General features: G+C 39.3%; 1 protein-coding gene across 2 annotated transcripts in view; it reads left to right on the plus strand.

Moving 5' to 3' along the window:
* Positions 1-573: 573 nt before the first annotated feature.
* Positions 574-14,035, plus strand: part of LOC582022 (serine/threonine-protein kinase N2) — a 65,716-nt gene continuing 52,254 nt past the window's right edge. Inside the window, exons 1-2 of one of the 2 annotated variants that reach the window (XM_030997862.1) lie at positions 574-999; positions 2,765-3,071. In XM_030997862.1, the coding sequence (XP_030853722.1) occupies positions 967-999; positions 2,765-3,071 (340 nt within the window). In that variant the 5' untranslated portion in view covers positions 574-966. The remainder of the gene's footprint in view (positions 1,000-2,764; positions 3,072-14,035) is intronic. The other variant, XM_030997861.1, reaches the window with a different exon arrangement.

The following is a 14,035-nucleotide window of genomic DNA, read 5'->3' on the forward strand; positions in this document are numbered from 1 at the left end:
AGCAAAGCTTGATAGCAAAATAATACGAATATGGAGGAACAAATATTGGTAAAAGGGGAAAGAGAGAGAGAGAGAGAGAGAGAGAGAGAGAGAGAGAGAGAGAGAGAAAGAAAAAAGAAAAGATTATTATTATTATTATTACTGTCATCATTATTGAAACACAACTATACATCTAATGTAAGTGGCAATGTATAGTTGGGTTTCAATAATGATGACAGTAATAATTATAATAATAATAATGATAATTTCAATGATAATGATATTGGTGATGATAGAATGATGCATGATGAAAGAAAAGTGGAAGAAAGGGAAAAAAGAAGAATCATAGGAGAAGATATATTATGGTTGAGCTATAGCTAGGATCATGATATAGGAGCAGTCTGTATCTAGTTTACAAATAACTTAACAAGATAAAAAATCATCCTAGTATGATCAAAGTCATACTTTTTATCCGATGATGCATAGGAGATAAATCCTGAATGAGGATTATGTTAGGTGTGATGGGGTAATACTTCCACAGCGAGGATCACAGCGATGGGGTAATAGTGGATCCGGAGGAGTAAAAATATAAATCCCAGTTGTCACGTGACTTCATCGCTGTCGGTTGTTGATCAAATTACACGGACGGACTAGGGATTTTGAGGGTATTAATGTTCTCCAAAATCGATGTTTGAGTTAATACCAGGGACATGGAATAATGTCATTTAAGGAAGTAAGAGAATCGAATGCGGAATCTACTGTGATTTTGACATCGCCTGGAATTTTAAAGGGATAATTTCAACTTACAAGGTGTGATCGCAAACGGGTTGTGTGTTTGAGCACCGCACCTACCTGAGGGAGAGCCATTCGCTCAAAGACAACGCCCGGCTGAGCTACGGCAGCGGTCAATACATTGTTGTAGCCTACGCAGCTGCGGCCCACCGCGGGTAGGAAAAGAATTCCATTCAGATCGACTGCTTGAATAACATGGCTGCTGATTCGAGTGCTGTTTTACCACAGGTAAATTAAATTTTAACTTGATTAAGTTGAATAAATAGGTATTTAGATGGTGCCTAACATGATGTACTTTACCCGTGTTTAAAATTTAGAAAAAGAGGAAGTAGTGTGTAGTCTACCGTCTACAGTCTAGTCTATTTGAACTGTGTGTCGAGTGCAGTGTACTCTACAAAGTGTCCATGATGATGATTTTGATGGTGTGAAGTTTGAAAATTGTTTGAAAATTGTTCTTAACTCTTGGTCATGCAGTGTCACTAGAGAATTATTTTGAATGGTAGATATTACAGATCTCTGTTTTGTCATACTCGTACTAGACTAGTTACTATACTACCTTCGAATTCTGGATTTAAATTAAAAATAATTTGCCCATGTAAAATTTAGAGCAATTCAGGCAGCTAGCAGCTCTAGAAATGTCAACAAAAAGCTCCTATAAGTTTAAAATTTGTGTTGTGAAATACATGTAATGTTAGATATATCAGTCAGATAACCATGTATTACAACGACTCCTCGAGTGCAAGTGACATGACCTTCCATTAAGATCACCATCCAAAAAGACATGAATCAGTTTTGAACTGGGTTCTAAACAAGTGTCAGATCACTACTGCTAGACAAGGACTAGATCTAGACCGAAAACTTCAATCTCTCTAATCGTCGGTTGTTCCACTGAGACTACGTCTGGCTCCACTAGACCTCCGATGTATTTGGGAATGTCAACAAATGTCAGTTTTATTAAAGAAATGACCAAATCAGACGGTTATTTCTGTCTAGACAAGGACTTGCTTTTGATATTGATTGAAATGCTGAATTTATTATTTTCATGTACATGTATTTGTTATTAATTGCAGTCAATAATTTTGAGCAGAACAATTTCAACTCATTATTGTACATGATTATGAATTGTAATTGTACAATTCTGTGAATTTAATAAAGTTAATTGAGTAAGGTCCAGGGGGGTGTTTCACAAAGATCCTAAGTAGAACTTAACACTAAGTTTGACTTAAAATTTATGGACAGCCATTGGAGCCTTAAAATGAAATATACTCAAAAGCAGAAATTCAAGTATTTTAGACATTTTATAAATTCCACAACAAGAATATGAAATCTCCTTGATGATAAAAAATATGAATGATTTGAATAAACATTTTATGCCTTTCAAAAATATTTTTACCAAATATTTTCAAAGATGCTAATGGCTGTCCATAATTTTTAAGTCCAACTTAGAGTTAAGTTCTACTTAGAATCTTTGTGAAACACCCCCCTGGAGGCAATTAAGATGCGAAAGTCATAGGTCAATCACAGATCAGTCTGATTTATCCCTACCTCTATGTTACATGTATGGCTTCTGCTAAAGTAATTAAGGATAAGATACATGTACATGCAGTGCCCCTCCACTATATCATGCAGTGCATCTTCTTGCAGCTGTTCATTTTGTAATCTACTCACATAGTATTAATTACTTGCGCAAAGTGAGCTACATGCACATGCATTTAAGCTCGCCTATAGATGTATCTGATGACAATCAACATTGTACGTGTAGCTACAAGTGAGAGGGAGAGCTACAAGGCATCCACACCAGGGATCAGGCTTTATTTGATATCTATTCTAGATACTGTATAGGGTGTACACTGTAGGGCCTACATGTACCTTTTTTGAAAAACTTTCCTGTAAACTTGATTTCTCACTGATGAAGCAAAATATTGGTTTATCTGTGATGTTTGTTCTTGCCGTCCTTAAAAAATCAGTGCTAAACTTTGTCTCGACCTCACAGCACCATGGTGACACTCTAGGGACCTACGTGGAGCAGTATGGCGGCCATGAGATCCTGGACCTGTCTGATGCCAGCTTCCAGCAGAAGCTGGAACAGATCAAGGACCAGATCAAGAAGGAGATCCGCAAAGAGCTCAAGATCAAGGAAGGGGCGGAGAACATGCGCAAGGTGACCACCGATAAGAAGAGCCTGGCCAATGTGAATAACCTGGTCAAGCAGGCCAACGCGAGGCTGCAGGAGCTGCAACAGGAGCTGAACGAACTCAATGCAAGGATAGTGGTCAACACGGAGGATATGGCACCTTCAGGTAAGAACAATTTATATGTACATTTACTTCTGATTTTGAGAAGGAAAAGAATGAAAGTTTAGTGTTGGTAACTATTAAACTGCAATCATACCCTCTGGACCAGCACAAGACTGAAAGCAGGATGGCTACACACCCTGTAGATTTATTGGTTGGTTTAGAGTCAGTTTGACAGTTGGGCTGTGTGACTGGGTCATTAGATTGAAGTTACATTGTCATGCAAAGACGTGTCCCTAGCCTATTTAAGTTTTAACAGTCATTAAAGCAGTAATAAAAAGTGAACTTTACATGTATTTACACTTGTACATGTACATGTATGCTCATACAAAGGAAATGTCGCGCTGCTTTTGTGGAAAGGAAATGTGTGTAGTGTGCAGCTAATATTGGTAACAGGCCTCGAATTACATCAAATTTGGGTCAAGGCCACTTTTTTGAGAGGGCACAAATCCACTGAAAGGGGCACAAATCTATCCTAAGGGGCACTAAGGCCAACGTGGAAAGTGCGCGTAAAATTACCTCACGCCGTTGTTTTCAAGGTGGGGGGGGGGGGGGGATATGTGCACCCCGGGGCGGATCCAGGATTTCTTCCTTAGGGGGGGGGGGGGCCCACTTTTTTTTTTGTCCCCCAAAAAAATCGCAACGACTCAGCCAGCCGTTAAAAAAGAGGGGGGGGGGGGGGGGGGTAAGAGGACACTTTTTTTTGTTTTTTGGTCTCGAAATTTGAAAATTTGACATTTTGTTCCCTTTGGGGTGGGGGGGGGGGGGAGGGGTGGGAGGTGAGGTAACTTTTCTTATATCAGCCATTGGCATAATTTTTTTTTGTGTGTGTGTTTCATTTAAAAAAAAAAAGGGGGGTTTGCTCCAAAATACAGACATAAAAAAAACCGAAGGGGGGGATTTAACGCCCCAAACCCCCCCCCCCCCTGCGTACGTGCCTGCTCGTCTGAATACAGTTCCCCTCTCTCCGCGCAAAGCGCGGAAGCTTTTACGTTTCATTAAATCATTAGAGAAAGAAGAGGATTCGTTGTACCGTTTTTTACTCTTAATCCTCGTCTAAATTCATCCCCCCCCCCTCCCCCGCAAAGCTCGGAAGCTTTTACGTATCATTAAATCATTAGGGCCATTCCATGGTAACTCGCGTTACACTTAATGGGTACATTGACACGATAATGTGCCTATATCTTTAGAACTGCTAGGATCTACAAGATACTTTTTTCAAACATGGACAGGGTAGATATAGAACAACTGAATGAAACAAAAAAGAAAATTGAAGAACAAACATTTTTAGATTCTTGGATTATTGAATTTCGGTAACTCGCGTTACAAAAAAAGGACATGGTCAATTCTACGAGACCCTCTTTTCTCCTCATACTAGACAATCTTGACAAAATCTTTCCTATTTTAATTTGATAGTAGGTTGTGACTTACTAGTATAAGATCACAATATTAAAGATAAGAAACAGTGGACTAGTAAAATGCAGGAAGCAAATATGTCGGTAACTCACGTTACGGTAACTCGCGTTACATTTTGTCCGGAGGCCATTTTCACCCCTATGTAATAGATTAAATATCACAGGACCCCTTAGAATATGGAAATATATTCATCTTTTTCCATTTAGCGAAATTTTCAGGAAAAAATATTACAAGAATCCTGTGTAATCTGCAATAAATTGTTTTTTTTCAGCTACAGTCCCACATGTACGTTTTTGATGATAGTTTGAGATCTTAGGAAATCAACAAAAATGAAAAAAAAATTGTATTGAATTTGAAAGGCCCTAATGTTTTATGAACATCCATGGCATAAGGTTAGTGATAAATCAAAGAATTAACATAAGAGGTACATTTCTTTTTTTGATGTCATGTCCTTCTTCTCATGGAATGGCCCATTAGAGAAAAAAGACGATTCGTTGTCCCGTTTTTTACTCTTAATCCTCGTCTAAATTCATCCCCCCCCCTCCCCCGTAAAGCTCGGAAGCTTTTACGTTTCATTAAATCATTAGAGAAAGAAGACGATTCGTTGTCCCGTTCTCGACTCTTAATCCTCGTCTGAATTCAGTTCCCCCCCATCCGCGCGCGCAAAGCGCGAAAGCTTTTACGTTTTATTAAATCATTAGAAATAGAAGACAATTTGTTGTATCGTTCTCGACTCTTAATCCTTGTCTAAATTCAGTTACCCCACCTCCTGCGCGATCGAAGCGCGGAAACTTTGACATTTAATTTAATTATTAGAGAAACAAGACGATTCGTTGTACCGTTCCCGAAAATAATCCTCGCCTGCATGAATACAGTTTTCCCCTTCCCGCGCAAAGCGCGGAAGCTTTTATGTTTCATTAAATCATTAGAGAAAGAAGACGATTCGTGTGTGTGTGTGTGTATTTGGTTTTTTACAGACGTGTATCAATCAGATATGATTATTTACGTCTGGGGACCGACTTTTAACGTCACCATCCGAAAGACGTGACTCAGTTTCGAACCTGCGTTCTCGGCTGAATCAGTTTGTAACTTCCACTGTTAGCTGGATTACAGGCGCACGCCACAATGCCTAGTTTGTGACGATTCGTTGTACCGTTCTCGACTCTTAATCCTTGTCTGAATTTCAAAAATGTTTTTTGTCTGCTCCTTTTTCTTCATACGTCCTCTTCCTTTTCTCTCCTCTCTTTTTTTGGCTTTTTTTGGGGGGGCGCCCCCACTGCCCCCCCCCCCCCCCCCGGCTACGTGCCTGCGGTCAGATGAACATCTTTTGATACCTTGTTCGCCCCCGGAACTCATGGGTTGACCGTTGAAGGCAAATTACGGTCAGATAAGCATTCAGGGGCCCGCCTCAGGGCCCCTGGTGGAGTCTAGGGTGCGGAAACCCCTGAATTTCAGGGGTTTCAGGTATTTGATTACGGTCAGATGAATATATTTTTATACCTTATTTGTGACACTGGCAGGATACTGATTGGCGTGAGGTCCCGCGGGCGAGCCCCCAAAAGCCCATGGGTTTAAAGCATTACATTACCGTCAGATGAGTATCAAGAGGCCTGCCAAAGGGCCCTTGGTTGGGTCCCGGGGTTTTAGGCGTTTAATTACGATCAGATGAGCAATTTTTGATACCTTATTTTGTTGAGAAACTGGTAGTTAACTATTTTTTCTTTCTTGCTCTCTTTCTTTCTATTTCTCTTTAAAATGCTTTTCAAAAAAAAATTGGGGGGGGGGGGGAGCTGGAGGGGGGGGGGGGGGGGAGTTTCCCCCTTTGACGTTTCATTGAATTATTAGAGAAAGAAGATGATTCGTTGTACCGTTCTTGACTCTTTATCCTTTTCTGAATTCCAAGGGAAGCGCAGAAGCTTAGACGTTTTTAATAAATTATTAGGGAAAGAAGACGATTCGTCTCGATCTCGACTACCGGTATTATCCTTTTCTGAACTCAATTCACACCCCTCCCGCGCGATGGGCGGAAGCTATGACGTTTTAATTAAAACGTATGGTAAAGAAGACGATTCTTTGTACCATTATCTCGACTCTTAATCCTTTTCTGATTTAATTCCAGACCCTCCTCCCGAGAAAAATCCAAGTTTTTCACTGATTAAAAACTGTGAACACGCACCAAAAAAGGTCACAACGCGAAGTTAAGATGTTGAACCAACGATGGGTAAACAAAACTTCCTGATATTGATTGGTTCAAATAAAAAGGATGGATTGAAAAACTAAGCCTGAGTCATTACGGTTTTTGTGCCAAACGTTTCAGTCATTTGGATGAAGACATTCTTTCATATCTCCGTAAGCAATTAAGTCCCGCCAATTAATTTAGGAGTTCCATAGTGGAAATTAAGTCTCGCCAATAATTATTGTTTTAGATCTCCGTAGGGGCAACAAAGTCTTGCCGATTATCATTGTTTTAGATCTCCGTAGGGGCAACAAAGCCTTGCTGATAATTATTGTTTTTAGAGCTCCGGAGGGGCAACAAAACCTTGCCGACTATTATTGTTTTCAGAGCTCCGGAGGGGCAACAAAACTTTCCGGTAATTTTTGTTTTTAGAGCTCCGGAGGGGCAACAAAACCTTGCCGACTATCATTGTTTTTAGAGCTCCGTAGGGGCAACAAAACCTTCCGGTAATTATTGTTTTTAGAGCTCCGGAGGGGCAACAAAACCTTGCCGATAAATATTGTTTTTAGAGCTCCGGAGGGGCAACAAAACCTTGCCGACTATTATTGTTTTTAGAGCTCCGGAGGGGCAACAAAACCTTCCGGTAATTGTTGTTTTTAGAGCTCCGGAGGGGCAACAAAACCTTGCCGACTATCATTGTTTTTAGAGCTCCGTAGGGGCAACAAAACCTTCCGGTAATTATTGTTTTTAGAGCTCCGGAGGGGCAACAAAACCTTGCCGATAAATATTGTTTTTAGAGCTCCGGAGGGGCAACAAAACCTTGCCGACTATTATTGTTTTTAGAGCTCCGGAGGGGCAACAAAACCTTCTGGTAATTATTGTTTTTAGAGCTCCGGAGGGGCAACAAAACCTTGCCGACTATTATTGTTTTTAGAGCTCCGGAGGGGCAACAAAACCTTCTGGTAATTATTGTTTTTAGAGCTCCGGAGGGGCAACAAAACCTTGCCGATAATTATTGTTTTTAGAGCTCCGGAGGGGCAACAAAACCTTCCGGTAATTGTTGTTTTTAGAGCTCCGGAGGGGCAACAAAACCTTGCCGACTATCATTGTTTTTAGAGCTCCGTAGGGGCAACAAAACCTTCCGGTAATTGTTGTTTTTAGAGCTCCGGAGGGGCAACAAAACCTTGCCGACTATCATTGTTTTTAGAGCTCCGGAGGGGCAACAAAACCTTCTGGTAATTATTGTTTTTAGAGCTCCGGAGGGGCACAAAACCTTGCCGATAAATATTGTTTTTAGAGCTCCGGAAGGGCAACAAAACCTTGCCGACTATTATTGTTTTTAGAGCTCCGGAGGGGCAACAAAACCTTCCGATAATTATTGTTTTTAGAGCCTCGGAGGGGCAACAAAACCTTGCCGACTTTCATTGTTTTTAGAGCTCCGGAGGAGCAACAAAACCTTCGGTAATTATTGTTTTTAGAGCTCCGGAGGGGCAACAAAACCTTCCGATAATTATTGTTTTTAGAGCCTCGGAGGGGCAACAAAACCTTGCCGACTTATCATTGTTTTTAGAGCTCCGGAGGGGCAACAAAACCTTCCGGTAATTATTGTTTTTAGAGCTCCGGAGGGGCAACAAAACCTTCTGATAAATATTGTGTTTAGAGCTCCGGAGGGGCAACAAAACCTTGCCGACTATTATTGTTTTTAGAGCTCCGGAGGGGCAACAAAACCTTGCCGATTATTATTGTTTTTAGAACTCCGTAGGGGCAACAAAACCTTCCGATAATTATTGTTTTTAGAGCCTCGGAGGGGCAACAAAACCTTGCCGACTATCATTGTTTTTAGAGCTCCGGAGGGGCAACAAAACCTTCCGGTAATTGTTGTTTTTAGAGCTCCGGAGGGGCAACAAAACCTTGCCGACTATCATTGTTTTTAGAGCTCCGTAGGGGCAACAAAACCTTCCGGTAATTATTGTTTTTAAAGCTCCGGAGGGGCAACAAAACCTTGCCGATAAATATTGTTTTTAGAGCTCCGGAGGGGCAACAAAACCTTGCCGACTATTATTGTTTTTAGAGCATCGGAGGGGCAACAAAACCTTGCCGACTATCATTGTTTTTAGAGCTCCGGAGGGGCTACAAAACCTTCCGGTAATTATTGTTTTTAGAGCTCCGGAGGGGTAACAAAATCTTCCGATAATTATTGTTTTTAGAGCCTCGGAGGGGCAACAAAATCTTGCCGACTTATCATTGTTTTTAGAGCTCCGGAGGGGCAACAAAACCTTCCGGTAATTATTGTTTTTAGAGCTCCGGAGGGGCAACAAAACCTTCCGGTAATTATTGTTTTTAGAGCTCCGGAGGGGCAACAAAACCTTCCGATAATTATTGTTTTTAGAGCCTCGGAGGGGCAACAAAACCTTGCCGACTATCATTGTTTTTAGAGCTCCGGAGGGGCAGCAACACCTTCCGGTAATTATTGTTTTTAGAGCTCCGGAGGGGCGACAAAACCTTCCGATAATTATTGTTTTTAGAGCCTCGGAGGGGCAACAAAACCTTGCCGACTATCATTGTTTTTTAGAGCTCCGGAGGGGCAACAAAACCTTCCGGTAATTATTGTTTTTAGAGCTCCGGAGGGGCAACAAAACCTTCCGATACATATTGTTTTTAGAGCTCCGGAGGGGCAACAAAACCTTGCCGACTATTATTGTTTTTAGAGCTCCGGAGGGGCAACAAAACCTTGCGATTATTATTGTTTTTAGAACTCCGTAGGGGCAACAAAACCTTCCGATAAATATTGTTTTTAGAGCTCCGGAGGGGCAACAAAACCTTGCCGACTATTATTGTTTTTAGAGCTCCGGAGGGGCAACAAAACCTTGCCGATTATTATTGTTTTTAGAACTCCGTAGGGGCAACACAACCTTCCGGTAATTATTGTTTTTAGAGCTCCAGAGGGGCAACAAAACCTTGCCGATTATTATTGTTTTTAGAGCTCCGGAGGGGCAACAAAACCTTCCGATAATCATTGTTTTTAGAGCCTCGGAGGGGCAACAAAACCTTGTCGACTCTCATTGTTTTTAGAGATCCGGAGGGGCGCAACAAAACCTTGCCGACTATCATTGTTTTTAAAGCTCCGTATGGGCAACAAAACCTTTTTGAACATTACAAGTCGGGTTGGCTTACGATGACTATAATGTCGGCAAAACTTTTGTGGATTAAAATATTGTGGCCGTAAACGGTTTGATTTTGAAAAGGGCATTCCGGCCAGTGAGAGGGGCATGGCGGCAAATTGCCGATTGCCGGTGGGTAATTCGAGCCCTGTGGTAAGTGAGGTCTCTTCAAGGTTTTAAAAAACCTCATTTAGTATATTGTTGCCATTGGATACAGGCACTGGCAGAGGAAAAGATGCTATTTGACATCAATGGCTGATATTTGTAAGGCTTCATTTAAAAATAAAAAATGACAGAAGAATTTCCAAGTACCGGTACACTGATGTCCTGGCCTAGTACATACCGTAAATCTCCGTGTATAGGGCGCACTTTTTTGTTTTTGCCGCCAAAAAAAATTGAAAGTTGGGGTTGCGTCTTATACACAGGTACAGAATTTTTAAATTTTTTTTTTTTTTAGTTTAGATTTATGGCGCTATGCCTGGCAATGTCTCCCAGCTCAGTAATCAGGGTGTTGACTCACAAATCGGAAACTACAACAACAATCAAAGTTGTCTTCATCTTGGTTTGAAAGTAATCTTTCTGATAGATCTCAATATGTAGTTTATAATAATAATTCCTCCAATTTTTCTTCTATTACATGGTGTACCACAAGGTTCTATCCTAGGTCCCTACTGTTTTTTAATTTACATTGCTGTAATGATCTTACACAAAAAAAAAAGAAAAAAGAGGGGTGCGGTTAATACACGAGGGCGGTTTATACAACGTTAATTACGGTAGTCAAGAAAATCATGAGAAAAAATTACAGTGACATACTACATGTACTGTATGTGATTAACTGTTTGCAGACAATGTGAGTTGGCTTCCGTGTCCATATACCGGTACATACTGTATTACTTTTGTACATGTGCATGTACATTTTATGTACATTACATGAAGGTCTTAGTTTAGCAACTTTAGGAGCTTCACTTCTACATATGAAGCTGTAATGTTGAATGTACATTCAGTGTACATGTACATGAACTGTATGCCTTGCCTCAATAGTTTCTACTGGCGGAAGTAGAGCCAATTGAAAAAAATGATTAGTAACCAGTTTTGTTTCAGTTGTTATTGGATACAATAAATGCTAATTAATCAGTTTAATGATTTGCAAACATTGTATTGTCAATATTCACACATACACAAGTAGGCCTATTGCATTGTGTAAAACTGAAAGTATTTTAGTTATCATAATTATGTTCAACCTTTTCATTACAAGTACTTGTAGGCCCTGCAATGTACATGTACATTTAATCATACATGTACATTAAAAGCTATCAAACAAATCACTATGTGTGTTGTGGTACTTGTACTGTACAGTACATGTACAATGTAGTAATGTACATGTACATGTACATGTACTGTACAATACATGTTACAGGTGTACTTTTAGTCATGTACACCTGTACATTCAAAATGTTCATTTCTAAAATGCTTTAAGTGCTATGCCTATCAAACACATTTCTCAAACACATTTCTACATGTATGTACGCTGTTTGTCAAAACAGGATGTGTAGTATTATTATATTGGTAGTCATGGAATTACATACCGGTAGTATAGGCATGGACCTACTACAAAGTACAATGTACAATGTACATGTATGAACATACGTACACGTAGGGTGTAGATCTACATGCACAATGTAAATGTATTGTACATGTATAATTATGTAAGTTGAAATAGAAGTCTGTCTACCAAAATAAAAGGCGTTTCTAGTAGGAGGAGGGGATGATGATGGCTTGCAGTGCAAGTATTTGCCTGGAGTGCCAAGGGTCACTGAATGCTCTTTAATGGCAAGAGGTCATGATTGCGGATTCTGCTATGCATGTAGTCTTGTGTGCAGCCTCCAGGCAAGTTCTGCAGTGGGCCCTACACATTTGCAATGTACTGTATATGTACATTTACAATTACAATGAATGTACAGTGTACATGTGTATGATTCCTATAATACCTGTACAACGATGCAATACATGTGCTGTCTACATCTTACTCTTTAAAGGTAAAGACCAGTTATGGTCACGCGATTGCATTGTGAAAGAAACATTGTGAAAGAAACATTGTGGAATCGATCAGAAAAGGTTGATCATCTAGCATCTAGCATCTGCAAGGTTCTGGAATCATCAAAATGATAAGAAATTTGGCCCATTCTTCGTAAAGTTACAAGCACTATACACAGAAAGATGTATATGGGACTACCCATATCTCTCGCAGACCATGAGAGAAACAAATTTACCAAATACATGTATATGAATTAGTAGGCGGTTTCCAGGCAAATTTTTTATCATCATGTACAGTATTAGTCAAAACATATTCTTTCACATGATTGGTAATGAGAGCTTCGTTTTTTGAAATTGGGGCGTTTCCAATACTGGTCTTTACCTTTATTAGTAGACTCAAATTTGTAGTGTTACAAAGGAAATTGAAATAATTCACATTCTGAAATATAGGATAAAACATTCCCAACCCAAGAATGATATGTACATGTAGATGTAAAGGTTCCCAATTGAACTAACAGTAATAATGAAAACAAGCCAACAGTTTTGCTTATTACATGGCACAGGTACATGTACATGTACATTTGTATGTGTACCTGTTGCTTTCAAAATAACAAGCACAAAACTTTGTTTATTACATTATTACATTTTCACTTAACACTTAAGTCAGTTGAATGTCATTTTACAAACACACTGATCATCATTGTCATTGAATGTTGATAAACATTTACAGTACGTGCACAGTGCAGTGTATTATGGACATTTGAGGAAATATGCACTGCATCCATGTACAGTATATATAATTGCAGGACAATTAGCTGACAATTGTAGCTCTAAATTTCAAACAACTCTAGAAAGAAATATGTAGGCTACATGTACGTCACAAAGGAATTCAATATCACTGATCCATGGCAAAATCATTGTTATAATCCCCTCAATATCTCTTCATAAAAGAGCAACAATACATGTAAATATGCAAAATGGTAAGAGCAACAGAACTTCCCCCTGTAATTGTAAGACATTTTTATCAATTAAAGTACACACTTTTTAATCTTCCATTCTTTTTTCTTTTAAGGGCAAAAGGCTAAAGCCTAAAATCAATTTTAAAGACAAGGTTCGATATTGATGTTGTGTCTTGTGACCTTTTTCATTCTTTTTACATCAGTTTGAAGGCTGTCAGCGTACATGTAGAAATGTCTCCTGAAAAGGATTACCGGTAGCTCTTGAAATGAACTTCAAAAGCCGACAAATTGCTCCAATTTTTATGCACATTTTCAAGTCACATACAGGTGTACATGTGTGTACATGTACAGTATATAACATGTACAATCAATGTACACATACACACATGACATGTACAATATGTAACATGTAATATCTGTGTGTGACACAACTTCTAGACATAGTCTTTCACAGTGCTATCACATGACCTGTTCTCCTCTTCATCTCTACCTTCAGGTCAGTAACATGTAAATAAATCTAAGCTGTGGTCTCCATTATTGAAAGCTCTTCCTATTTGAACAACTATTTGGGTGGAGTCATTGTCAATATTGTATGACCAGTCCATAGAGGTTACTGACTGGGAAAAATAGCAGGCAGAAATTAAAATTTATGCATATTATTGGTGATCAAAAATATAACTTGGTTATTCAATACTAATGCCAGACCACCACTTCCTTTTCAAATAGGTCATGTCTTGTAGAAAAAGATAAATCTTTTGAGCATTGGAGTTTCTAAGCTTATTGGATTTAAGAAATGACTCACAGTTGGAATGACAGAAGATGGCAGTTGACGATGTTTTGGCAACCATGCTGATAGCAACTGTTTTCATTTTTAAAACTTTTGATTACAATTCCATTTTTTATTTTTTGTAAATTAACCCCCCCCCCCCCCCAAAAAAAAAAAAAAAAATTATTATTATTATTATTATTATTATTATTATTATTATTTATTATTATTATTAATATTATTATTACTTTTTTTTTTGGGGGGGGGGGGGGGAGGGGAGATGTTTTGAATGAATGTCTCATCCCATATTTTGTCTGTGTGCATGCACATACATGTACTGTACAGGCAGTACTTGGTAATGTACAGTTTGTATGGGACACATGATGATGTTCACATGAAAAAATAGGCATACACCTGTACATGAACGGTTGTACATGTACATGTACATGTACATGTTT

This window comes from Strongylocentrotus purpuratus, unplaced genomic scaffold, assembly GCF_000002235.5.
Source record: "Strongylocentrotus purpuratus isolate Spur 01 unplaced genomic scaffold, Spur_5.0 spur5_scaffold_4, whole genome shotgun sequence".
Lineage (NCBI taxonomy): Eukaryota > Metazoa > Echinodermata > Echinoidea > Camarodonta > Strongylocentrotidae > Strongylocentrotus > Strongylocentrotus purpuratus.